Raw genomic sequence first — 27420 nt, 5'->3', positions numbered from 1 at the left:
TATATTTTTGTCAATATGATAGCTATTGAAATGAAATTACTTCTGGTTTTAATCTGCATTCTCAGATTTCTAGGGAGACTGAAGCATCTTTTTATGTTCAATGGTTGTTTCCTTCATTCCTGGTAACTGTTTGCTATTAAGTTGTTCAGTTTTCTTAATGATATTTACTTATGTATGATAATAATTTCCTGTACTATGTACTGCAGATATTTGTGGTTTGTCATTTACCTGTTTATGGTATTGTTTTTACAGAAGTCTTTAATAAAACCTATTAATCTGTTCATTTAGTTTGAGAGTTCTGCATCCTATTTAAGAATTCTTTTCCTATCCTAAAACCCCTGTAGGGGGTTTATTTCCCTATTTTTTAAATTAAATGTTTTGCTTTTAAAGTTTTGATGACTTAATTTATATAGAATTTATTCTTGAATATGATGAGATTTACCATTGTTGATACAAACCAGCAAACCATGTTTTACTGTGCTTTGCAGATACACATTTTTCACAAATTGAAGGTGTGTTGCAACCCTATGTTAAGCAAGCATATCGGAACCATTTTTTGCTCACTTCATGTCTGTCTTGAATTTTGGTTGATTCTCACAATATTTTAAACCCTCCACCAAAAAGATTATGACTTGCTGAAGGTTCAGATACTGGTTAGCATTTTTTAGCAATGAAGTATTTTTAAAGTATGTATACTGTTTTTTTAGGCAATGTTATTTCACAGTTATTTCATACAGACTACTTTATAGTATAAATATAACTTTTATAAGCACTGAAAATAATTTTTGTGATTTGCTTATTTCAGTGCTCTGGAACCCAGGCCTGCAGTATCTGCAAGTTCAGTTCAGTTCAGTTCAGTTGCTCAGTCGTGTCTGACTCTCCCCAACCCCATGAATCACAGAACGCCAGGTCTCCCTGTCCATCACCAGCTCCTGAAGCTCACTCAAACTCATGTCCACAGAGTCGGTGATGCCATCCAGCCATCTCATTCTCTGTCGTCCCCTTCTCCTCCCACCCCCAATATTTCCCAGCATCAGTCTTTTCCAGTGAGTCAACTTGTCGCATAAGGTGGCCAAAGTATTGCAGTTTCAGCTTCAGCATCAGTCCCTCCAATGAACACCCAGGATTGATCTCCCTTAGAATGGACTGGTTGGATCTCCTTGCAGTCCAAGGGACTCTCAAGAGTCTTCTCCAACACCACAGTTCAAAAGCATCGATTCTTCGGCGATCAGCTTTCTTCACAGATCAACTCTCACATCCATACATGACCACGGGAAAAACCATAGCCTTGACTAGACGGACCTTGGTTGGCAAAGTAATGTCTCTGCTTTTCAATATATTATCAAGGTTGTTCATAACTTTCCTTCCAAGGAGTAAGCGTCTTTTAATTTCATGGCTACAAACAGCATCTGCAGTGATTTTGGAGCCCAAAAAAATAAAGTCTGACACTGTTTCCACTGTTTCCCCATCTATTTCCCATGAAGTGATGGGACCAGATGCCATCATCTTGGTTTTCTGAATGTTGAGCTTCAAGCCAACCTTTTCACTCTCCTCTTTCACTTTCATCAAGAGGCTTTTGAGTTCCTCTTCACTTTCTGTCATAAGGGTAGTGTCATCTGCATATCTGAGATTATTGATATTTCTCCCAGCAATCTTGATTCCAGCTTGTGCTTCTTCCAGCCCAGCGTTCCTCATGATGTACTCTGCACAGAAGTTAAATAAGCAAGGTGACAATATACAGCCTTGAGGCACTCCTTTTCCTATTCGGAATCAGTCTGTTGTTCCATGTACAGTTCTGACTGTAGCTTCCTGACCTGCATACAGGTTTCTCAAGAGGCAGGTCAGGTGGTCTGGTATTCCCATCTCTTGAAGAATGTTCCACAGTTTATTGTGATCCACACAGTCAAAGACTTTGGCATAGTCAATGAAGCAGAAATAGATGCTCTTCTGGAACTCTCTTGCTTTTTCCATGATCCAGCGGATGTTGGCAATTTGATCTCTGGTGCCTTTGCCTTTTCTAAAACCTGCTTGAACATCTGGGAGTTCACGGTTCACATATTGCTGAAGCCTGGCTTGGAGAATTTTGAGCATGACTTTACTAGCGTGTGAGATGAGTGCAACTGTGCGGTAGTTTGAGAATTCTTTGGCATTCCCTTTAGTAATTTCCCCTCTCTGGTTTGAAATGACATTTACCATTTATTGATTTTTCCATGAAAGTTTGGATGACTTTCTGGATTTGCCACATCAGCAGTCAATTTATCTTATGTTATTTCAACAGTCTTAATTATTATGATTTTTAAATTGAATCTTCAGTTCAGTTCAGTTGCTCAGTCATGTCTGACTCTTTGCGACCCCATGAATCCCAGCACGCAGGGCCTCCCTGACCATCACCAACTCCCAGAGTTCACCCAAACTCATGTGCATCGAGTCAGTGATGCCATCCAGCCATCTCATTCTCTGTCGTCCTCTTTTCCTCCTGCCCCCAATCCCTCCCAGCCTCAGTCTTTTCAATTGAAAATTAGTACGTAATATAAAGTATTTTGTTGTTCTTCAAAACTGTCTTGGCGCTTGGTCCTTTACCATTCCATATTAATTTTAAAAACAGCCTGTCAAAGCTCTTAAAAAAGCCCTAATATTATGGATTTTAACTAGAAGATTAATGTAAGGAATACAAATTAATTGTATCCATGAATACAGTTAAATTTGTCATGTATTCAGTCCTTCTCTTATTGTCCTTGGATGTTTCATAGCTTCTCTAAAAGGTCTTAAAGAAATTATTATATTTAATTATAGGTATGTCATAGTTTAGTAGCTGTTGTAAACATCTAGTTTTCTAAATAATTACTGCTAATACACATCTGGTCCCATCACTTCATGGGAAATAGATGGAAAAACAGTGGAAACAGTGTCAGACTTTATTTTTGGGGCTTCAAAATCACTGCGGATGCTGATTGCAGCCATGAAATTAAAAGATGCTTACTCCTTGGAAGGAAAGTTATGACCAACCTTGATAATATATTAAAAAGCAGAGACGTTACTTTGCCAACAAAGGTCTGTCTAGTCAAGGTTACGGTTTTTCCCATGGTCATGTATGGATGTGAGAGTTGGACTGTGAAGAAAGCTGATCGCCGAAGAATTGATGCTTTTGAACTGTGGTGCTGGAGAAGACTCTTGAGAGTCCCTTGTACTGCAAGGAGATCCAACCAGTCCATTCTAAGGGAGATCGATCCTGGGTGTTCATTGGAAGGACTGATGCTAAAGCTGAAACTGCAATACTTTGGCCACCTCATGCAACGAGTTGACTCACTGGAAAAGACTCTGATGCTGGGAAAGGTTGGGGTCGGGAGGAGAAGGGGACGACCGAGAATGAGATGGCTGGATGGCATCACCGACTCTGTGGACATGAGTTTGAGTGAACTCCGGGAGTTGGTGATGGACAGGGAGGCCTGGCGTGCTATGATTCATGGGGTCACGGAGAGTCGGACACGACTGAGCGACTGAACTGAACTGAATACACATACTATTAATCTACAGCAAATTTTTTGAATTCTAACTTTTAGATTCCCTCAGATTTTCTATGGTGATAATTATACCACCTGCAAAAGCAGTATAATGAAACTAATTATTCCTATTTTTACTATCTTATAGCATTAGTTAAGACTTTCTTGTACATGGCATTGTTTTACAATGTACAGTTGGAGTGACAGTTGTTACACTCAATTGTTCTTGATTTTCATACTAATTTACTAAATGAATGCATTTTTTCAGATTAAGAACATTTTCTTTGTCATATTTAAGAATTATGAGGTTGATTATGATGGTATGTCAAGTGGGTTTTCAGAATCTAGTTCTTTTTTATTCAGTCATGAGTTTGAGTGAACTCCGGGAGTTGGTGATGGATAGGGAGGCCTGGCGTGCTGCGATTCATGGGGTGGCAGAGAGTCGGACACGACTGAGCGACTGAAATGAACTGAACTGAATGTCAATTATTATTTTAAGATGTTACCCTATCCTGTATGCCTTCTATGCTGCTACTGCTTATTTGATAATACATTTAAGATTTGGCCATAATGGTTTATCTTTATCTCATATTTTTCCTGTATTATATAAAAATTAAAATTCACATAAACATGCAAAGAACTCAGAACAGCTAAAACCAACTTGAAAAAGAACAATACTGGAGGATTCACTCTTCACAATTTCAAAACTCACCATAAAACAATAATCAAGACAGTGCGGTACTGGCACAGGATTAACAAACAGATTAACAGGAATAGGAGAGAACTGAGAGTATAGAAAAAACCCTCACATTTACGATCAACAGATTTCCAACAAAGGTGCCAAGGCAATTCAAAAGGGAAAGAATAATCTTCAATAAATTGTACTGAGACAATTGGACAACGTGCAAAAAAATGAATTAAGACCCTTACGTTATACCCTACACAAAAATTAACTCAAATATGAGACTATAAAACTCTCAAAACATCAGACTTCCCTAGTGGTCCAGTGGTTAAGACTCCACGCTACCAGTGCAAGGGGTGTGGTTTAGACCCTGGTCAGGAAACTAGATCCCACATGCCATGCAGTGTGGCCAAAAAAATTGTTTTTAGTTAAAAAGAAGAAGAAGAAAAAAAAAATCACAATTTTGCTAGGCAACGATTAGATACAACACCAAAATTGTGAGTAATAACAACAAAAGATAAATGTAACTTCAAAATTTTTCCTTCTGCTCTTTAAGAGACACAAAGGAAATACTAAGACTGGGAGAAAATATTTGCAAAATATATATCTGATAAAGGATTTGTGTCCAGAATATATAAAGAATTCTCTCAACTCAGTAAGATGACAAATTTTAGAAGAGCTATTTGAAACTAAGTTGAAGATATCATGACGCGATACCCAGTGGTGTGCTGGTGTTTTAACAACAGACTCCCTATTCCCCAAAAAGGGCTGTAGTTTATCTTTTTCCTGTTTCTATGCCTGCCATCACCAATAGCAAGCTACTAATGTAACACTGCTGAACACAATTAAGAAAAGATACCATTATTTATTTCTACTTTGGAGATACAATACACATAAATAATCAAGAGCATAGATACCCATGTTACAGAATGAGCAGGAAAGGATGAGTTTTACATATTTATTTGTATTCAAAATAACTTACGATCACCATTTGTAGGCATCGACTCATTATTTTTACAATTTATACATAAAAGAAGCAATTTATCTTGCAGCCCCATGGACTGCAGCCCACCAGGCTCCTCCATAGGATTTTCCAGGTAAGATTACTAGAGTGGGTTGCCATTTCCTTCACTAGGAGATCTTCCTGACCCAGGGATCAAACCGAGGTCTCCTGCACTACAGGCAAATTCGTTACCAACTGACTTACCAGGGAAGCCCTATCTTGCTTATACAGATCATATATCAGAGTAATCAAATAATTTATATGGGAAAGTTATAATAGACTAATTCCAGCTAATAAAGGAATGACAGAGTAAGAAAATCACATTTTGTAATGCTCAAAAAAAAATAATGGTTCTAAACCATAATAAATAAACGCTAAAAAAATCAGGTTAAATAGAAGAACAGAAAACTAAACGAACATCAGCTGAACCAACTGATTAATCTTAATTTTAACTAAATATAAGAAACCCAGACATGATGCATCTCTTTATATGATTTAAAATGAGAACAAAGCACTGATTTTCCTAAAATACAGAACTTGGATCTTATTAAGCCAGTAAAGATAGTTTCACAGCTATTTACCACTTCACAGAAAATAAGTAGATTGAGGAACAAGTTAAAGAACAATGGTAGGGAGAAGTTGGCCAATTCTGGAATGCAGGTGGTTTCAGTAGACAAATAACCCAGTTTCTCCAACAAATTGACAGCATGGAATAAAAATGAGGAGGAAAGTGATAGAGAAGGAAAAAGATAGCAAGAACAATGGAATTTGGATCCTGATTCAAACTGTAAAAAGATTGGGGCAAGCGGAAAAATTTGGATATGAACTTGGTATTAGCTGCTATTAAAGTTTTAGGGTCAACTCTCTCAAATGTAATAATGACATACTGATGATATTTAAGAAATGTTCTTCTCAATAAAAGATGCCTAAAAGTAAGTGGCTATGGCATGAATTTAACATTCTGATTGAAGAAAATAGCAATGAAACAAAATTGGCTAAATGTTGTAAACTATTAGGGCAGAATGAGTTATACACAGGGGTTTATTATACTTCTCTCTACTTATGTATATGTTTCAAAGTTTCCATAAAAATAGTAAGTAAAACCGTAAGAGATCCTTACCAAGAAGATCACTCCGATCTAACAGCAACTCCAGATCTTTATCACTAATGACTTTCTCTCTTGATCCTTTTACTTCCCTATAAGAAAACAAAATATTCAGGTTTATAGGATAAATCAAAACTATGAATTATATTTTTCTAAAGTAAAACAATCTTACCTTTCATAATCTCTTGATTTTAATAATTCCATTAATTCCTTAGGGTCTAAAAAGTTCTTAGATTGATTTAATCCAGATTGACCACCTTTGAAATGATCTGGAAAAAATTTACAAAAAATTAAAAACACTCAAAATTGCTTTTAAAACCAAAATATAACACATTACAAACCAATCAGAATATCCAACATTAAATAAAAAGAACGGTCAAACCCAGTATTGGTGAAAACGAAAAACAACTGCAATTCTCATACTTAGCAGGTGGGAGTAAAATGGTGTGTCCACTTGGGAAAAGTTTGGTAGTTTTCTATAGGTAAATATATACTCACCCTAAGACAAAGGACAAATAAATACATATGTTCATTAATACGTGTAACAAGAGGACCTTATTCGTAAGAACCAAAATCTGTAAACCAAACATCAATCAACAAAAAAATGGATGAATTATTTCGCAATTAAAAAAAAAAAATCAAACTTCTAACACAACAACAGAGATGAATCTCCAAATACGTCAAATATAAGTAGCTAGGCAAAAGAAGAATATGTATGTACAAATGAATCCAGGTGTGAAGTTAAAGGAAAAACCAACCCATGTGACAAAAACTGGAATAGTGACTGCCTTCTAGTAAGGAGCAAGAGAGTCTGGGAAATACTGGAAAGGGAAACTTTCCTGGAAAACACAAATGTTACCTTGATATGGATGACAATTATTTGAGTATAAATCAAGCCATACACTTAGCTTGGAATTTTACTGTATGTGTATTACACCTCAATAAAATATTGCCAGCATTTAAAAAATTATTTTCAACTTGTTCTCTGAAATTAATCTCTAAAATTACTAAAAATAAAACTATAAACTGTACCTAATTTAAAATCACCTGGTAGCTCAGCTGGTAAAGAATCCACCTGCAATGCAGGAGACCCCAGTTTGATTCCTGGGTTGGGAAGTTCCCTTCGAGAAGGGATAGGCTACCCACTCCAGTATTCTTGGGCTTCCCTGGTGGCTCAGTTGGTAAAGAATTCACCTGCAATGAGGGAGACCTGGGTTCGATCCCTCAGTTGGGAAGGTCCCCTTGAGAAGAGTGTGGGAACCCAATCCAGTATTCTTGCCCGGAGAACCCCCATGAACAGAGGAACCTAGTGGGCTACAGTCCACGGGGTCACAAAAAATCGGATACAACTGAGCAACTAAGCACACACAATTTAAACCAAATTCAATAAACAAAATACAATTTATTTCATCATTCAAATACCTAAAAGCAGCACAGGTGAAAAAACTTTAATCTGCACAAAATCTTACTTGGACCAAACACCTTTTTCCTTCAGTGGAAATTCTAATTACAATCTGAATGCTCCATCAAGTCAAATTAAAGATGTCTAAAACCTAATCCATTATTTCTCTCAAAATCAAATACAGTGGAGAAAGCTTTTGTGAGTAGAAAAGCAGCATAAATTGTTAGTGATTTTCAACATTATGATTTCTCTATGCTTTAAAATGTACATAAGAGGATTTTCAATTTTTTGTAAGGCAGCCATCAAGTAACTTGCCCATAATTTTATATTGAATAAACAAAAGCAGAACTCCAAGGACTCTCAGGGAACAAAACATAAAATGCCAATGTCTCACCCACATCACTTTCCCTCTTTCTCAGAATCTTTTCTAGATAAAAAATGCTGTGTTTTTAATATTCTATTATTGAAATTATGAAAAGGGTATACTGGAATCAAATATTTTTTAAATAGTGGGGGCTCAGCAAAGTAAGTAATTTTACTGTAGCACTACTTCAATATACCTTTAATCTTCTTTTTTTTAAATTGGAGTATAGTTGCTTTACAATGTTGTGTTAGCTTTTGCTGTACAGCAAGGTAAATCAGCTGTATGTATACATATATCCCCTCTTTTTTGGATTTCCTTCCCATTTAGGGCACCACATAGCACTAAGTAGAGTTCCCTGAGTTAGACAGTCAGTTCTCATTAGTTACCAATATACATAATAGTGTACATATGTCAGTCCCAATCTCTTAATCCATCCCACCCTGTAAGATAGTTACAGAAAAACTGGAATGAACTCTTTGGCCAACACAATACCATATGATCCAGCAATTCTATTCCTGGGTATATATCTGAAGAAAACAAAAGTACTAATTTGAAAAGATGCATGCCTCCCAATGTTCATAGGAGCATTATTTATGACAGCCAAGATATGGAAGTAACCGAAGTGTTCAACTGATGAATGGACAAGGAAGAGTACAAAATGGAGTAATAGTTATCATAAAGAAAAAGAAATTCTGCCATTCGAAACATGGATGAACCTAGAGGGTATTATGATTAGTGAAAAAGGACAGAAAGACAAATACTGTATGCTAAAACTTTTATGTGGAATCCAAAAAATCAAACAAGAAAACAGACTCACAGATACAGAGAACCAGTGGTTAGTGGGGAGAAGGGAAGGGGCAGTAAAGTCATTATTTTTCAATAACTTTAAATGGAGTAAAATACATAAAAATTGTGAATTACTATGCTGTATACCTGAAACTAACATATTAGAAATCAACTATACTTCAATAAAACTTTTTAATGAAAAAAGAGAATAATCAGTAACATCATGACAGACTTCAGACTTTAAGATACTTTAAAAGTACACATAGCTTCAAATTCCCCACTGCCTATTTAAATCCTGCATTGATTTCTTTTATAAAGTAACAACAATAACAAAACTCACAACACACAATAGACAACTGAAGCAAAAAAGTACTACAAAATATTATTTACTTTTGTGGATGATCAACTTTTCCAATTTTCTTTTAGCTGCTGCTCTTTCCACAATTTTCTGATCAATAGTATTTGCTGTAACAAGACGATATACAACAACTGGCCTTGTCTGACCAATTCTATGACATCTATCCTGGGCCTGAAGATCAGACTGGGGGTTCTTAAAAGTTAAAAAGAAAAACATTTAACAGTTTAAAGTTAAAATTAGTTAAACTCATACTACGTGGTAGAGTCAATAAGGATGATCCAACCAGAATCTTTTAAACAATGCCTTAACTCAATTTAGGCTTCTAAGCGTTACTTCAGTGATAAAATATGTTTAAGTCTTTATACACAGAACACTTGACAAAGAAATGATTCTCATCTTACAGTGGATATGTTTTCAAAATAGGTAAATAAAATTGCAAAATATACAATGAAAGATTAGAATGGAAATATAATCTGTCTATTGCTACACTTCCAACTTACCCAGTCACTATCATAAATGATAACAGTATCTGCTGCAGTCAAATTAATGCCCAGGCCACCAGCTCGGGTACTCACTAAAAAGATAAACACATCTGGATCTGTGTTGAAGCTGTGTATCTAAAAGCAAAAGGGATGTAAACATAAGCAATTAGGAAAGAAACTGTTCCTTCCTGGAATATGGATAAAAAACTAGTAAGTAGCTATCTTATCACCATCTGTTTATCAGCAAAGGAGGGGGAAGGCAGTGGTGTGCCATGGGATATAATAAGCCAGCATTCTTCAAGCTGGGTATAGTTCTCAAGCATCTATAGGACTTCTGTATGGGATAAATAAATACTGACAGCCCCAGAAGCCATAAAGTTGCAAAGACCAATTTGGTGGAAAAGAGATAAAACCATCAGATTCATCTCCCATGAAACAAAATAATCATGCCTATGGCCCAGGTTGTGGCAATAAGCCAGAGGCCCTAGGATGTAAATCTTTATTTTTATTTTTTGGCTGTGCCACAGGGCATGTGGGATCCCAGTTGCTCAGCCAGAGACCCAACCTTGTGCCCTCAGCAGTGGAAGCACACAGTCTTAACCACTGGCCAACCAGGGAGTCCCTAGGTCTATTGAACATTACTTCAGAAATCAAGAAAGGAGTTACAAAGAATTAAGTATGTATGACATAAGCAGTCTTACATTTTTTTCTCTCTCTGAATATGACATGGATCCATCAAGCCTGCTAAAGTTGAAATTTCTAAAGTGACAGTAATCCATCAAAATGTCCAACATTCTTGTCATTTGTGAAAAAACCAGCACCTGAAATTTAAATATACCTTAGTATCTATACTTACTAACAAAAAATAATTATAATAGCCAAAAACCCAATCAAAAGTACCACACCTTGTGACCTCTGGTTTTTAGTTCTGGCAGCATTCGATCCAAAATTAAGAATTTCCCAGAATTTGTTACCAGCTCTTCATCAACCTTGAGCAAAGAAAGGAAAAATTAAAAAAAAAAAAAAAAAAAAACAGAAACAGAAAAAATAGTCACAACAAATAATAATCTGTTTTTGTCAAAATAAAAACCATGTTTACAGGTTTAAGTTTTCAATGACAAATAAGTCCCACCTTTTAAACTAACTTTGTATTTGACCTTTTTTATCAGGAGATAGTTCTCAAGCAAAGATATACTCTAGAATTTAAAATCAATGATCTCACAAAATACAAACTATAGTTTAAGTGTATACTTAATCTATCCTACTCACCCCTCATCCCAAAACTCTATATAATAAAACATTAAGTTCAACTTAATGTTGAGGTTTATTCTTTATATGAGTACATTTTCAACCAGATGTGTATGAAAATTACTGCCAAAATTCTTAGTAGAAATGAAAGAAAGTGTAAAAGCTTGTAAGTAACCTAAGTATCAAAGATGAAATTAATCTTCTGATGAAATATCAACCCCCTCCAGAGATTATCTTCTCCCTTGTTCAATGAAAAGCTTTAAAGCAGTCATTCTTAATTGGGGCAAATTTGCCCTCCACCCCCAGGGTATACTGGGCAGTGCCTGAAATATACTTCAGGTTGACACAGCTGGGGGAGGGGAATTACTGTAGCATCTCGTGGCTAGAGGCTACGGATGCTGGACAACTGGCCTATAGCCCACAAGACAGTATCTCCTTAACAAAGAATTATCTGGACCCAAATGTCAGTATGACAAGGATGAGGAACCTACTCTAAAATAGGGTTATTTAGAGTTACCGAGAACGGATGTCACTTAATATATGTTGTCTTCCCATCAACCACCCAAGAGACCAATTTCATTCATTTAATCTGGGAGCCTGCAACTCAACATCAATTTTTTGTTCTGTTCTGTGGCTATTTGTTGAAATTTAAGCAATGAGCAGTCAGATTGACTTTGACAAGCTGAACACTAACTAAAGGAATACTGAAAAGGTGACAGCCTCTAAGACAGTAAGTAAAACATGGAGTAGAAGCCAGCTGGTTACTAAAAAAACATAATTTCTAATGTAACTCTAAATTTAGGAGGATTCTTAGCTATTTATATAAAACATATAAATAAAATATTAGTTAGCTTACATATAGAAAACAACCTTTATCTGGGGGGAGAAGACTATCATCTCTACTTACTAAAAGGATTACAATCTTCATGACAAACAGCAAAGTATTTACTGCAAATAATAACAAAATGACACTTTCACACGACATAAAAAAGTCACAGAAATCAAAATAGTATATTATTAAATAGTATTTACCTTAAACTCTTGTGTAACTGGATCTATAGGGTACTCAATCAAATATGGATGGTTACAGCATTTCCGAAGTAGCATCATTATATTCTGCAATTTCAGATTAACTTCAGATTCTATAGGGACATTTGTTTCCACAATAGTTCTGCCCAAAATATATAATCCATGAATACAAGAAATTAAAAAAAAAAAAAAACCAAAAACACAGTTTAAAGAATACTTTTAAAAAATCTATTTTTAAACTCACACCTTTCTCGGTCTACCTCTGGCTGTATTTGGCTAATTAGTTTTTCTAATTCATTAGGGAAATCATCTATTTTGCTGTAATCTACTGACTTTCTAGTTCGGCGTTTTGGTCGTCCAGTGGGACTCAGCTCAACTGTTTCTTTCTGTAATAGAACAAATTAAAGAAATATGTTTAAAAAGCATACCCTTAAATTCTATATATACATATATACAACGTGGGGCATAATATTTTTTTGTACAAAGTATTTTAAGATATTTCTTTTAAAAAACTTGTCTTTCATTATTGAATTTCATAATTTTCAAAGGTGCAAAACCAAGGATCCATAAACTATAGCCAAATGCAAATGTTTTCCTGTGAAATTTCATTATATTAACACTGATGCCCATATCTAGTTTCAGAGTTAATACATTCATATCACAATGGAAAAAAATGATAGACAAAACTTCTGAATTTATATAAAGGAATTTAATAGCTTTGGGCTGAAATAAGACCCTGTGTATCATTACAGAGGGTATTTCTTTGGATTGGTATAATACAGCAATAAAATTCCTCCCAATAGACAACTAGTTTAATTTTCTAACAGCTAAAAAGCCAGAGATTCCTTTAATTAAAATAAAAATGGTCTAATGATTATACAAAACAAAGATGCATAACCATAAGTACTTTGAAAAGAAACACATAAGTCCATGGCAGTCAAAAATCCGGATGTCTTAAAATTTAAGGGTCTCCTGATCTCCAATTGTAAGATAATCACATTCCAATTCAATTTCTTATAATACGATGGGTGACTAAAAGAGATGTTTCTTTCAGATAGAGGATTTTATTTAAGTTTTTGGCTACCAACAACCTCCTGCAAAGGGATTATATATTTGAGATGACTGGTCTAGTTGGCAAGCCTTAGTATACTGTGTGCTTGTTCAAATTTATTTTCAAGTTCATCCCCACACAGTATGTCAGATGACTATAAAGCAGTTATTGCAGAAACCATCACTTGAACTTTAGACAGTTTTTGCTATTGGCCTGATGCCTTATACTCCAATTAGAAATTCACCCTCAACAAGTCGTGAAAACAGGTAATGAGCCTTATTGTAAAAAGTCATGAAAACAGGCGATGAGCCTTATATTAAGACTGAAATGAACCATGAAAATTTTCTATGCCAACTGTCATTTACAGGTTATTTCAAGTCCACACTCTACCTCACTGGATCCAAACATGTTTGCAATTGTACGGTTCACAATGGCTGTGTAAAAGATCTCTTGTTTCTTTGAAAGTGGTGCATAAACAACTACTTCTCGTTTAGGAGGAACTTCAAGGGCAACATCAGATTTTAGTCTTCTCAGTAAGAAAGGTGTTAAAATCTAAAATTTAAACATGAATAAATATATGTAAATATTAAACATTTCTGTATGTTCAAGGAATATTCTCCCAAATACCATTTTATCCCTTTTTCCTTTCTTCCTTTGTGAAACTATCACATCCCAAAAAGTGATATAAAATATCTCCATGACATTTTCTGGACCAGACCACCACATGATAAACTCAGTGTTTATGTGCTACAGTTCACAACTTATTAATTTTACAAAAATTCTAGTATAACTTGAATATTTTAAAAAGCAAAAATAAGATGTTATCTATACTTCTTAAGGATAAAGTTATAGCCCATATTTTTTAAAATGAGGTTTTGAATTAGTAAAAAACCAAAAACAACTGACCCAGAAAAATAGGCATGAAAAGTTTCCTTCTATAAGTTTTAAAACTTCAGACTTAAAATTACTCTTTCATCAGCTGTGATGACAAGAGATTTTCACATTTTAAAAACAAGAGAAACAATAATTATATCATTATTAAACAGTTTAGGTGTTTAAAACAAAAACTTTACATATCCTTTACAGCCTTATCTTAACATTTACATATAGAAAGTTCATTTTTAGGGCTCTGTACTTAAGTACTTCACAGGTATAGAGCCAAGCTCGGAAAGACTTTAATTTAGCCAGAGACAGAGAGAACATTATCAGTAGGTTATTATCTGTAGGCAGCAGTCCAGAAACAAATACACCTACATGCAATTATCAGAAAAAAAATTCATGTGATTTGGGATATTATTTGTACTTTTATTTCTGTACTATCTCACTTCAAAGTCAAAAAACTTTAAAGTCAAAAAAACTTTTTCAGAAAGATTTTGAATAAAATTGTCAAAGAACAATTGAGAAGAAATTCAGGCCCACATAAGAAACTAGGAGACTTTTGAAAGACTGTATTTGTTTAAAGACAGATGGGATAGATAGAATCTGTATGAAATGGCAGAATGGATCACACAGTTTGTAAGTAAATTATGCAACTATTACTGGCAAACATTGAATAAAAATCACTTATTTTTATTTTTGGCTGACAAACATGTATATAACCATTAGGGATAAAATGAGTATATGTGGAAACGACAAAAGTTTGAAAAAGCACTTTAATTCTGCTGTCATACCATGAGACCTCTGGGGCAGGGGAAAGGACAGGAGAGTAAGTTAAACTGGGGTGTAGGAAGCTTATTTTTCAAAATGTACAACAGGTTGTATAGGTAATTTCTAAGGTGTCTTTTTTATTCTGTGAGTCTACAGTAAGCAGAATAAGAAAATCAAAAAACCTGATGCAGCATATGCAATACATTCTGTTCTCTCTCTTTGGCAATAATATCTTCAGCAGTTTCAGAAAGACTAGTGATATCAAACCAAGATTCAAAGCTGTAAAAGAAAAAATTATGTTAACCTATCAATATAAATCAATTACATTAATAACTTTTACATCATAAACTTTATATTAATCTGTATATTATGAAGCAGCATTTTTCCAAAGGGAAAATTTTTTCTGATTTATAAATATATTATCTTACAATAGTATAAACACCAAATAAACATTAAGGTACATTTTCCCCCTTCTTTCTTTAAAGGCAGACTTCGTTTGGATATGTCTGGAGTCCTGGAAGCCTACCCCATGTTCTCCTACAAATGAACCTTGAGACAGGTCCACCTCTATTGGGAAACGTCCTCTTCCACCAAATATGCAGCTTCAGGAAGAATGCACGTTATCTCATGGGAGGAAAGGGACACTGGCCTTGACAGTCAAATCAACCCTAGCTATCAGTGGGATGACAGATGTCACAGCCACATCACCCTCACATCCTAAGATACACATTTTATGAAACATTTTAATAAAGTTATAGAAATAAAAACTGTCTGAAAATCAAGGGCATATGACTCTCTTTCTTTTGGTAAAAATGTGACCCACTACAATGTTTTAGGATTCAACATATATGTACAGCGATAATGATTTCTATTATCTATTTTATTATCTATTTCTATTCCTTAAGTTCTTCACAATGTAAAATAAAACAAAACCCTATTAAAAAAAAACAAAACCCTATTAACATGAACTATTAAATATAAGCATGTCTGCACTAATACTGTCAGTAAATACAATTAGGGAAAATGGTAATAACAGTAGTTAGACCAGATATTCCCAAAATTTCATCACCTGAAACACATTTTATGAATTCAGATTCCCAGCTCCTACCTCAGTGTTCTAACTCAGCAGGAATACACAGGACCTGTAAATCTCTTTCAATAAATGTTCCCTAAGACAGCCTGGCCTTGGGTTAACATCCTGTTACCCAAGGAGGAACACATTCTCAAAAACATTAAAAAAGTTACTTTCCCATTTAAATTAACTTTCTTACTTCACTAATGCCAAAGTATTAATCAACTATTTTGCCTATTTTTAATGTCTGGTATGATTATTTACTTTTTCATCCTGAGCATACTGATTTTCTGAAAACTATGTTTATATTGTTTTATGATATATGCTTCAAATACAGCTTCTAGAATAAAAAACATGAGGATGAAACTGAGAGAACTTGATTATATTTTTGAGTCTGGCATTAACTAGTTATACTTTTAATAATGTGACACTTGGGTTTTCTTATGTGTGAGGGGATGTATTCAACCTCTCTATCCCTTGTTTATAAGAATATAATGAGAAAAATCCATATGAAAGTGAAAGTTAAGACAATAAGGAACTTTATTAAAATATTTTAAGGCAGAGAATTCCCAGGAAGTCCAGTGGTTAAGATGCTGGGAGCCTTCACTGCCATGGATGCAGGTTCAATCCCTGGTTGGGGTATTAAGATCCCACAAATCATGCGCCATAGTCAAAAAAAATAAAAATAAAAACTACTAAGCAGTATAAAAGTTTTCCTTTAATCTATACAATAAAAACTTCAAAATAACTGTTTCATTTATCTCCTCATAATTTGTGTCAAAAGGGAACTCACTAGGGGAAGGGGATTTGGAGGAAGATGGTTAAAAAGTACAAACTTCCAGTTATAAAATAAACACTAGGGATACGATGTACAACATGACAACCATAGCTAACAAGGCTTTATGATACATGCTGCTGCTGCTAAGTCGCTTCAGTCATGTCCGAGTCTGTGCGACCCCATAGACGGCAGCCCACCAGGCTCCCCCGTCCCTGGGATTCTCCAGGCAAGAACACATAGTAAAGTCATTAAAAGAATAGATCTTAAGAGTTCTCATCACAAGGAGGAAAACTTTTTCTTTTTATTGTATCTTTTTGAGATGATAGATGTTAATTAAACCTACTGTGGTATTCACTTCACAACATATGTAAATCAAACCACCATACTGTACATCTTAAACTTATAGAGTAATGTATATAATTTATTTTTCAATAAAACTAGAAAAAAATAGAGAACATATATACTACAAAGAACCAGCCCAAAGCTATTATTAAAATCTAGCTAGCTACCTAGAAGAAATTAATCTATGAACACAGATTTTGAGATGTTTAGAAAAACACAGGCAATAATTAAATAACTGGCTTACCTACCTTTTCAAGTCATCAAATACATCTGGCAGCAAAAAGTTTAGTAATGACCAAAGCTCTGATAAATTGTTCTGCAAAGGAGTACCAGTCAAAAGAAGTTTGTTATCCGCATTGAATCGTTTTAACTCCCTAATTAGGCGGCACTTCATGTTCTTAATTCTGTGTCCTTCATCTACTATTAAGTATTTCCAATAACAATTCTAGAAAAGGAATTCAGGGGAAACATTTTATATGATGGTCTCACAATTTCTCCTCAAAGCAATTCTAAAAATAAAACGACTTTATTAGGAATGAGTGTCCAATTTTATTGAATGGTATTTATCTATTGAGATAATCATGTTTTCCTCTGATCTACTAAGACAGTAAGTTAGATTTTCTGAAACTGATATATACTTGTATTCCTAAAACAGTCCTAACTTGGTCTTGAACTAATAAAGTTCACCTGCTGTTATGTATTTAAGAATTCTCCATTCACATTCTTTAGGCAAAGTAGTCTGTAGTTTTCCTTTCTAACGCTTTGTCAAGTTTTAATTAGTGTTATCCTGGAGTCCTAAAAAAGGAACTGAAAGACTCTGTTAGTTCTATATGCTCTGAAACATTAAATAGCACCAGAATTTTCATCATAGCCAAAAAAATAAAATAAAGCAAGGAAAAGAGAAAAAAATTATTTAAATGGTGTTGTGGCTACCAAGATTTAAGTGCCAAAGGCTTTAATTTTCCTGTTAAAGAATACAGTCTTCATCTCAATCTTTTGGTTAATATAAACCTCCAGGTTCTAAAGGAATATACCCAATGTAATCTGTTCCATCAGAAAAAAACAAAAAATTAAACAAATGCTACTGGAAGGTGATATAAATTTTCAGAAATGTGATTTATGGATTACAAAGACTCCAATAAGACCATTCGTACCTGTAATGTACTTCGGTCTCTCATGGCTATCTCAAACGAAGTGATCACCACAGGATGAATCTGTAGTGTCCCTTTCCGTTCATGAATATGCTTTACCAATACTCGACGCTCTTGCTGGGCCCCATGATATAACATAGTAGGAATCTAAAAGATTTTATTAGATTGATTGGTAACGAACTTTAGAACAAAATATAAATAACAACAATTTGGAAAATATGAAGTCAAACATTTCTGAGAGAAAAAACATAAATTTAACTTTAGTTCTATCTTTCTATAATAAAATGAGCCAATCAATTTTAATTGCTGGGCTACAGTGGGAGGATAAAAAGAGCCACAAAAACAAATCAAGTATAAGGTGAGAGAGATAGCAAAGTTATTTCTGGAATGTGTACTTCTCATAAGGCAAGGATGTGGCTAAATCACATATGGAAGGAAAACATCATAACGATGAACAGAATTAAAAAATAAACTCTACCGAGGTCTGTCTCAGGTGGGTCAAAGTAGTCAATGCACTAAAAATCACCCAGGGATGTTTCAGGCAAGATTTCTGAGATTACTAATATGTATTCTATATACACTTACAGACGGTATTGCTGATATTGAAAGATAAGTTAATAAGATGTAGTGCTACACAGAAATCAACATAATAAGAGATCTATAACCTAATTCAGGCAACAAAACAATATTTGTAATGATAATATATTTAACAAAAGGAAGCATGTCTTACTTCTGGTGTAAATCTTTTGAATTCAGCCATCCAGTTAGGAAGTGTAGACAAAGGGCCACAGACGAGAAAAGGTCCAGGTACACCTCTCTGAATCATCAATGCAATTGTAGCAATGCACTGAACTGTCTTCCCCAATCCCATTTCATCTGCTAAAATACCGTTAATTCCATTTTCCCAAAGCATCTGGACAAAAATAATATACACCCTATTTGAATGCTGATATAAACATCTATTGAATGAGCAGTTTATTTCTTCCTTTAATCGAAAGAGGATAATTATGATAAGGCTGACATAGTCACACTTTAAGTTATAAAAACACTGTGTGAACTCAGTTTCCAAAGCCATAAAAATGTTGGTAGCCTTGAATAAGATAAATTTTCACTTTCAAAAACTTACTTTGGGTAAATAAATGAGAAAATAAGTATTTACACAGAAATATATGTCTTATATATAATAGTGAAACACCGAAGGAACAGCTCAAGTTGTGTTATATCATATTAATAGGTTATTATACAGAAATGAAATAATATCTTGTATCAAAATTGAGGATGTATTACCCTAAGCCATTCCATGCCTTCCACTTGGTACCACCGCATCACTCCTCCCGTGAAGTGTTTTGGTTGCTGAAAAGGTACTGGCTGTCCATTACATTTCCGAACTGGGTCAAAAAAGAATTTTGTATTTTGCCTAACCGTTTGAGATAATCTATCTTTAATTTTACTATTTGAATCTTTATTTTTCTGAAGATCTTCTACACACATATTAGAAGAGGAGCTCTCATCCTGTAAAGAAAAAATTTCAGATAAAAGTTTAATACATAATTATGCTGTTACCCTCCATTAATCAGAAAATGTTAACTACTAATCAAAATTTGAGGTCACATAATGAACTGTGCTGTTGGAGAAGACTCTTGAGAGTTTCTCTTGGACTGCAAGGAGATCCAACCAGTCCATCCTAAAGGAGATCAGTCCTGGTGTTCACTAGAAGGACTGATGTTGAAGCTGAAACTCCAATACTTTGACCACCTCATGCGAAGAGTTGACTCTTTGGAAAAGACCCTGATGCTGTGAAAGATTGAGGGCAGGAGGAGAAGGGTTGACAGAGGATGAGATGGTTGGATGGCATCACCGACGCAATGGATGCGGGTTTGGGTGAACTCTGGGAGTTGGTGATGGACAGGGAGGCCTGGAATGCTGTGATTCAGGGGGTTGCAAAGAGTTGGGCAAGACTGAGCGACTGAACTGAACTGAGTGAGAATAAAACGGTGGGTTCACTTTCAGAAAAGAGCTCTACTTTCTTATAAAGTTGAACCTCATTTACCATATGATCCAGCAATTCCATTCCTAGGTATATATCAAAAAAAAGTTATCATAGCAGCCTCATTCAGAATAGTTACAAAGTAGAAACAATCCAAATGCTCATAAAGAGAATGGATAAAGATATTATAATATTTGATAGAATACTACTCAGCAATAAAAAAACCTACTAGTAACAAAACAACATCAATGATTATCAGCCACGGTGAATGAAAAGGAACAGAAAATAGGGGTGGGCAAATGACTGGCAAGGATACCAGAGATCCTTCTACCATAATGAAAAGGTGCTAAAATCTTGATTTCGATGATGGCTACACAGATATATACACTTAACAAAACTTAACAGAATGAACACATGATCAGTATGTTATTTATTATATATTACCAAGTGTGGTCAATTCCACAGTAAATTGTGATAGAGGATTAGATTGGACTTTATCTTTTAAAGTACATCTAAGATGTATAAAGCTGAAACTGTAATACTTTGGCCACCTCATGCGACGAGTTGACTCACTGGAAGACTCTGATGCTGGGAAAGGTTGGGGGCGGAGGAGAAGGGGATGACAGAGAATGAGATGGCTGGATAGCTGGATGTCCAAACTGTGGACATGAGTTTGAGTGAACTCCGGGAGTTGGTGATGGACAGGGAGGCCTGGCGTGCTGTGATTCATGGGATCACGGAGAGTCGGACACGACTGAGCGACTGAACTGAACTGAAGATGTATAAAAAAATATGCTTAATTTTATTTACATTTAACATAATTGGGTTGTAACTGCATCATAAACCAAACCTTATACTGAAGAAAGAAAAAAATCCTGTAATTATAGAGCCTTGGATATTTTGTAAATACCCAGGTCACAAGGCATCTCTCTATATAAAATGAGGGGTTGAGGGTGGGGATAGAAACAAGCCTTCTCAAACAAAACCAAAGAAAATCTTGGAAGGCCAGAAACAAGACTGAAGTATCCCGAGGGACTTCCAAAAGCTGTGGAATATATAGATGTAGAATATATATATGCATATAGTTACAGTTACCTGCATCTTTGCCAGACTCTCAAAGACTCAAAAATTAATATTTACACATTCAGTTCAGTTCAGTTCAATCGCTCAGTCGTGTCCGACTCTCCACGACCCCATGAATCACAGCACGCCAGGCCTCCCTGTCCATCACCAACTCCCGGAGTTCACTCAAACTCATGTCCACAGAGTCGGTGATGCCATCCAGCCATCTCATTCTCTGTCGTCCCCTTCTCCTCCCGCCCCCAACCTTTCCCAGCATCAGAGTCTTTTCCAGTGAGTCAACTCGTCGCATGAGGTGGCCAAAGTATTGCAGTTTCAGCTTTAGCATCAGTCCCTCCAATGAACATCCAGGATTGATCTCCTCTAGAATGGACTGGTTGGATCTCCTTGCAGTATAAGGGACTCTCAAGAGTCTTCTCCAACACCACAGTTCAAAAGCATCGATTCTTCGGCGATCAGCTTTCTTCACAGTCCAACTCTCACATCCATACATGACCACGGGAAAAACCATTGCACATTAAGGAACATATAATAGACTGTACTTAAAGTTGATAGATAAGAAAGAAGCATGTTATAGGATAACTAGTGAGAAAAAATATACACTGGTGATTAAGAGAAAAAAAACTAATGATCAGGGACACAAATATGACTTCTAAATTTAATAAATCTCTCTTATAAATCTCTTACCTCATTTCCCTTTTTACTTTTCTTGGCCACAGACAAAATTTCCTAAAACATTGAGAAAACAGAAACAAAATAACAATGATTGTGGTCCATTCATTTATTTATTCAACAAACATCTATTCTTGTTCTGATTTTATGCCAGGAAATGGGGACAAGGCTCGAAAAGTAACTAAAATACAGAGGAATCAAACATGAGACAAAATTAGGCCCATCGCATCTTCTAAAATCCTGAATTCGTGAGCAGCATTTAAAAATTGGAATATTTACTCCCAAATTTTCCAGTTTGTTTTCTTTTCTTAGTTGAAGTTTATCTTAAGTCCAAATTCACAGTCCCATAGTAAAAAGGCAAACTACAAACCATGGACCAACTCTAATCAGCAACCTGTTTTTATAAATGTCTAAAGTTTAAATAGAAAAAAAGTCAGATTCTTTGGTTTACAATTTGTCTGTGACTATTTTCTGGATACTACAGCAAAGTTCAGGGTGAGTTACCCACAGAACTATTCAAAGTCATAAAATGTTTATTATCTAGCCCTTGACAGAAAGTTTTCAAAACCCTGCTCTAGAGTCAAGCTGTGGTTACCACCATTATTCAAGGACTCGCTTCCAAATGTATTAAAATCCCAACTCCAGGCCACTTTAGGCCTCTCTCTGGATTAGAGACCTGAATATGCAATCCTGAGCAAGAGGCAAAGACAAATACATTAAAAATAAAGAATAAAATTGTTCTGATTTTGAACTACCTACTAGATGCTAAGGGTATGAAGACAATGACCCAAGTGACGTAGAAGAAAATTATATCAAATTTTCTGAAAAAGTTGTCATCAGGGCATAATAATTAAAGACAGAATTAAAGTCTAGGATAGCATGTGCAGAGGCTAAAGTGGATAAAACAGTATGATACATTCAAGAAATTTTAAGCATATCTCAAATTTGAGATACACAGGAGAATGAAAGGACATGTAAGTGGCTGATAGCACATACATACATACATAGTTTCATGTGTATGTAAAGTATCATGTAAATATAGATATTCATATTCTGAGGCTAAAGAGATTTTACAGGGAGAATAGATAGAAGAGCTGTCTTTTAAAATGGCTAGCTGAGATGAACCTTTTTGGAGAACAATTTGTGAATGAATCAAAACAATAGCAACTATGAAGTATTCTTGTTAGAAATTAAACTTCCTAAACTCCTGACGCCATTTACCTCTACAGCTTCATCCTATACCACTCTTCTGTTTATAAACTGGAGCCAAATATAATTTCTTTTTAAATTTTTTGAACTTTCCAGGAACTCTTCTGCCTCTGGACATTTGTCAAAGATTATCATCTCTTCCTATAACACATCCCCAGCATCTTCCCTATATCTTATTATTTCTATTAACCTGCCCCCACCACCTTTACATGATTTAATTTTTATCCCTAAGTCTCAACTTCCCAAATGAAACCCTTATGAAACTCAGGCTTGAGTTAAGCACCCCTCTATATGCTCAATAGCATTTTCCAATTATCCAATTATATTTGATTCAGTTCAGTTCAGTTCAGTCGCTCAGTCGTGTCCGACTCTTTGCGACTCCATGAATCACAGCACGCCAGGCCTCCCTGTCCATCAACAACTCCCGGAGTTCACTCAAACTCATGTCTATACAGTCAGTGATGCCATCCAGCCATCTCATTCTCGGTCATCACCTTCTCCTCCCGCCCCCAATCCTTCCCAGCATCAGAGTCTCTTCCAGTGAGTCAACCTGTCGCATGAGGTGGCCAAAGTATTGCAGTTTCAGCTTTAGCATCAGTCCTTCCAATGAACACCCAGGATTGATCTCCTTTAGAATGGACTGGTTGGATCTCCTTGCAGTACAAGGGACTCTCAAGAGTCTTCTATTACTTTCTTCCAAATATTTCTCACTGGATAAATGCTACGGCAAAGAGAGTGATTATGTTACTGAGTCTAAGTTCATACTGCTTGCTGTACAACAGGCCAATAATTGAGAGAAGAGCTGTTGGGGCAAGGAATAACAACTTTATTCATAAAGCCAGCAAACCAGGACAATGGTGGGCTCCTGCCCCAAAAGAACCAGCTTGCCTGAGTTAGAATTCAGGCTCCTTTTATACTTAAAGAGGAGGGAGTAAAGTCAAACATTTCCTGGTTCACATCAATGTGGTCATTTAGTAATTAAGTTGTGTCTAACTCTTTGGCAACCCCATGGACTATAGCCCGCCAGGCTCCTCTGTCCGTGGGATTTTTTCTGACAAGAATACTGGAACGCGTTGCCATTTCCTTTTCCAGGGGGATCTTCCTGACCCAGAGATCGAACCCGCATCTTCTGCACTGGCAGGCGGATTCCTCACCACTGAGCCACAAGGGAAGCCCAGTTCACATCAAGGGATGTGTGAATTTCTTCCTCCCTGCGGTCATTCACAGGTGGGTCTGGTCAGGATGTTTCCTGTGAGCTAAATAAAGATATTCTAGCTTAATGCTCCGGAGAAGGCAATGGCAAGCCACTCCAGTACTCTTGCCTAGAAAATCCCATGGATGGAGGAGCCTGGTAGGCTGCAGTCCGTGGGGTCGCTAAGGGTCGGACACAACTGAGAGACTTCACTTTCACTTTTCACTTTCACACACTGGAGAAGGAAATGGCAACCCACTCCAGTGTTCTTGCCTGGAGAATCCCAGGGACGGGGGAGCCTGGTGGGCTGCCGTCTATGGGGTCGCACAGAGTCGGACACGACTGAAGTGACTTAGCAGTAGCAGCTTAATGCTCATTACTTGGGAAGCAGAGTTCCCAGAGATGGGCCATTATATATAATTTAAACTTATAAGCAACATCCCTTTAATGATTAACCTATAATAGAATACCAAAGGCTCCTCCCTATTACAACTACCTTTCTTCACTAATTGATCTTATCCACTTAGCACAAAGCTTGCTCATAGCAAATATGCCACCAACATTTGATGAATTAAAATAACAGCTGTGTGATTAGCTAAACTTGAATAAATCTCATTAATAGTATTTTCACTATTATTAATAAGTGTTTTTCACTGCAGTCTCAGTGTGTTCCACAACAAATCAAGTGGGTCCTGAATATTATTTTTAAATGGGGAAAGAAGGGAAAATAAAGAGTATATCCCGAGAGTAAAGACAAGTATTATGGCGCTTCCCTGTGGCTCAGCAGTAAATAATCTGCCTGCCAATGCAGGAGACACAGGTTCAATCCCTGGTCCAGGAAGATGCCACATGCTGCAGAGCAAACACCACAACTACTGAGCCTGTGCTCTAGAGCTTGGGAACTGCAACTACTGAAGCTTGCACACTTTAGAGCCGGTGTCCCACAAGAGAAGCCACTGCAATGAGAAGCCCACACACAGAAACTAGAGAAAAGCCTACACAACAACAAACACCCAACACAGCCAAAATAAAGAAAATAATTAACTTTTTAAAAAGGTAAGTAGTATGTTAAACTTTATATTTAATGAAGATGTGAAGTTATAATTTCAGATAAAAGAAAAGTAGAGCAGATAATAAAGTTAGAATTTTTTTTAAGATTGTGATAAACAATGCTTAAGGAATATTTAGGGTTTGTTGTAATTAAAGATACTCTTTGATTTTTATTTAATGAGGTACTAAGTGAGAAGGTGAAAACAGAAATGGCTTTAGAAATTAGTTTATGATTTTAGCTCCCTAACAATTTTTCTTAAGATTCAGTTTTGAGGTTACAAGAAGTTATAATAATTTCTCACTAGGTCAAGCTTATGCTCCTTTAACAGACAGGAAGATGGTACCATATTCTTCCCTAAAACACTTAACTGGCTGAAAAGACAGGTAAATATCAGTAATAAGTACACCTTTAAGTAATAGTTATCAATATCACATAGGTTATACACAACATAAAACCTTATTTATGTCCTTCCCCCTTTATTTTTACCTCTTTTGACATGACCTCTGAAATATTGTATGATTCATCTTCTCTTCCCCTCTTCTTTTTCATGACTATAAAAACAACACCATTTTAGTTTTTATGGTAATTTAAGCAAAAAATATGAACATGTATTCTTCAAAAATATAACAAAGAAATTTACCTGCATTCTCCTCACTTGCATCAATGGAATTTTTATCCTACAAAACAAGGATTTAGACTATTATTTTCCCAAAACTTCTATGGTATTACAAGTTTTAAGGCACTGATTATGTAAACTTTACTTGCATTTGAACTAAATCCAGAACTCTTCACTAGTATGCTTACTAAAAAGTAACCTTTTTCTATATTTCCCTACTATAACTTGTTTGTAACTCTCTACTTTTCCCCAAAGACTCTACTTTCCCCCATTTTCTTCCATGTAAGACAAATTTCAAAATTAAACAGAGGCATTTTTATTTTGTAATTACCATGTACATCTCTTCTGTTTATGACGAAGATACTCAATGGGTATGGTATGGAAGGAGTACTCATTTCAGTATAATTTGTAAGCTAAATACAACTGAGAGTAGATTATCAAAGAGAAAATCAATGGAAAAAGCACTACTGAAAGAAGGTAAAAGAAAGGAGGAGACATTCAAAAACAGTCTCAAAATGAGAGCTGGAAAAGCATAGGTAGACAACATGCATGAAAAGTAAAACTGACAAAGAAGGTAAATGTAAAAATGAAGTAAAAACTTTAAAGGATTAAAAAAGAAAATACCAAGAGAATAGTGAAATGGAATAGACAGACTGATGGCTGACACCTTTAGAATAAAAGGAAAAAACCCCAAAACCTGGTATAAAAAGTTAGGTGGGTGAAAGTAAAGACTGTTTTAAAGCAACAGATTGAAAAGTACAGAGTAAATGGCTGGTTAAGCCAGTAAAATTATACGTACATTCCTCAAAAACCCAAAATAAGTCTGTGGAATTAGCAACTGAGTCAAGTATCAGTTTTCCACAATTGCTTTTGTTGTACAGTTACCTGCTTATTTAACATCATCACTAACTACACTAACAATCAAGTAACTGGACTTAGATACTCTCCCTATTTTTCCTATTGGCATTTTGATATTTTCTACCAAAGGCAGTTTGGGGTAGAAACTAAGTGTGGAGTCTGAAATTAATCCTAGGATCAAATCCTAGCTTACTATTTATTAGCTATGTGATCTTCAAACTTAGTCAGTTCTCATTCACAATAGCTAAGTTCTATAAAGTCATCATGAATACTGAATTAGTGAACACCGAATCAGTGCATCTAGAAGAAACACAAGTTTAGGTTCCTGCAAGCACATCTTTATTAACTGATCAATACATAACCCTGTTTATGTATATAAATATACAGTACTGTTTAAAAACAGCTCATAAGCCAAGAGCAATTAAACTCACACATGAAGGAAGCTTATCTAACAGATATTATTTTCTCCATAAGGCACATCACAGTCTTCTTGCATAACAAACACTACACAGCACTTCAGCACAATGTAACTGACAGTCTTTTAAACAGCAAAATCACCAAACCCACAAAAATACAAAAATCATGGCGTTATATAGACACAAAAAGGACACTTGTTCACACTGTGACAGCTTAAATAAGGCAGATAGCTTTGACTTCAGCTGGGAACGTTACTTATCGAAAGACTCAAATTTTTTGCCATTTCACACATGCACATGTCTGTGAATGGCCACAAAAACATGGGTACTGATTCTAGG

The 27420-nt window shown here is 35.5% G+C and overlaps 1 protein-coding gene across 2 annotated transcripts in view; it reads right to left on the bottom strand.

Annotated features, from left to right (window-relative positions):
- HELLS (helicase, lymphoid specific) overlaps positions 1-27420 on the bottom strand; it is a 39953-nt gene that overhangs the window by 3055 nt on the left and 9478 nt on the right. The window contains exons 5-21 of one of the 2 annotated variants that reach the window (XM_055425040.2): positions 25832-25868; positions 25678-25742; positions 21755-21796; positions 19288-19512; positions 18731-18913; positions 18004-18147; positions 17098-17294; positions 14840-14936; positions 13401-13562; positions 12206-12345; positions 11963-12101; positions 10588-10671; positions 10384-10503; positions 9701-9817; positions 9233-9392; positions 6463-6559; positions 6306-6382 (exon numbers count right to left, since the gene is read on the bottom strand). In XM_055425040.2, the coding sequence (XP_055281015.1) occupies positions 6306-6382; positions 6463-6559; positions 9233-9392; positions 9701-9817; positions 10384-10503; positions 10588-10671; positions 11963-12101; positions 12206-12345; positions 13401-13562; positions 14840-14936; positions 17098-17294; positions 18004-18147; positions 18731-18913; positions 19288-19512; positions 21755-21796; positions 25678-25742; positions 25832-25868 (2086 nt within the window). The remainder of the gene's footprint in view (positions 1-6305; positions 6383-6462; positions 6560-9232; positions 9393-9700; positions 9818-10383; positions 10504-10587; positions 10672-11962; positions 12102-12205; positions 12346-13400; positions 13563-14839; positions 14937-17097; positions 17295-18003; positions 18148-18730; positions 18914-19287; positions 19513-21754; positions 21797-25677; positions 25743-25831; positions 25869-27420) is intronic. The other variant, XM_055425041.2, reaches the window with a different exon arrangement.

Source organism: Moschus berezovskii, chromosome 12 (genome assembly GCF_049115385.1).
Source record: "Moschus berezovskii isolate FMDL1 chromosome 12, NW_MosBer_1.0, whole genome shotgun sequence".
NCBI classification, from domain to species: domain Eukaryota; kingdom Metazoa; phylum Chordata; class Mammalia; order Artiodactyla; family Moschidae; genus Moschus; species Moschus berezovskii.
This window is presented reverse-complemented; position numbering and strand designations above follow the sequence as displayed.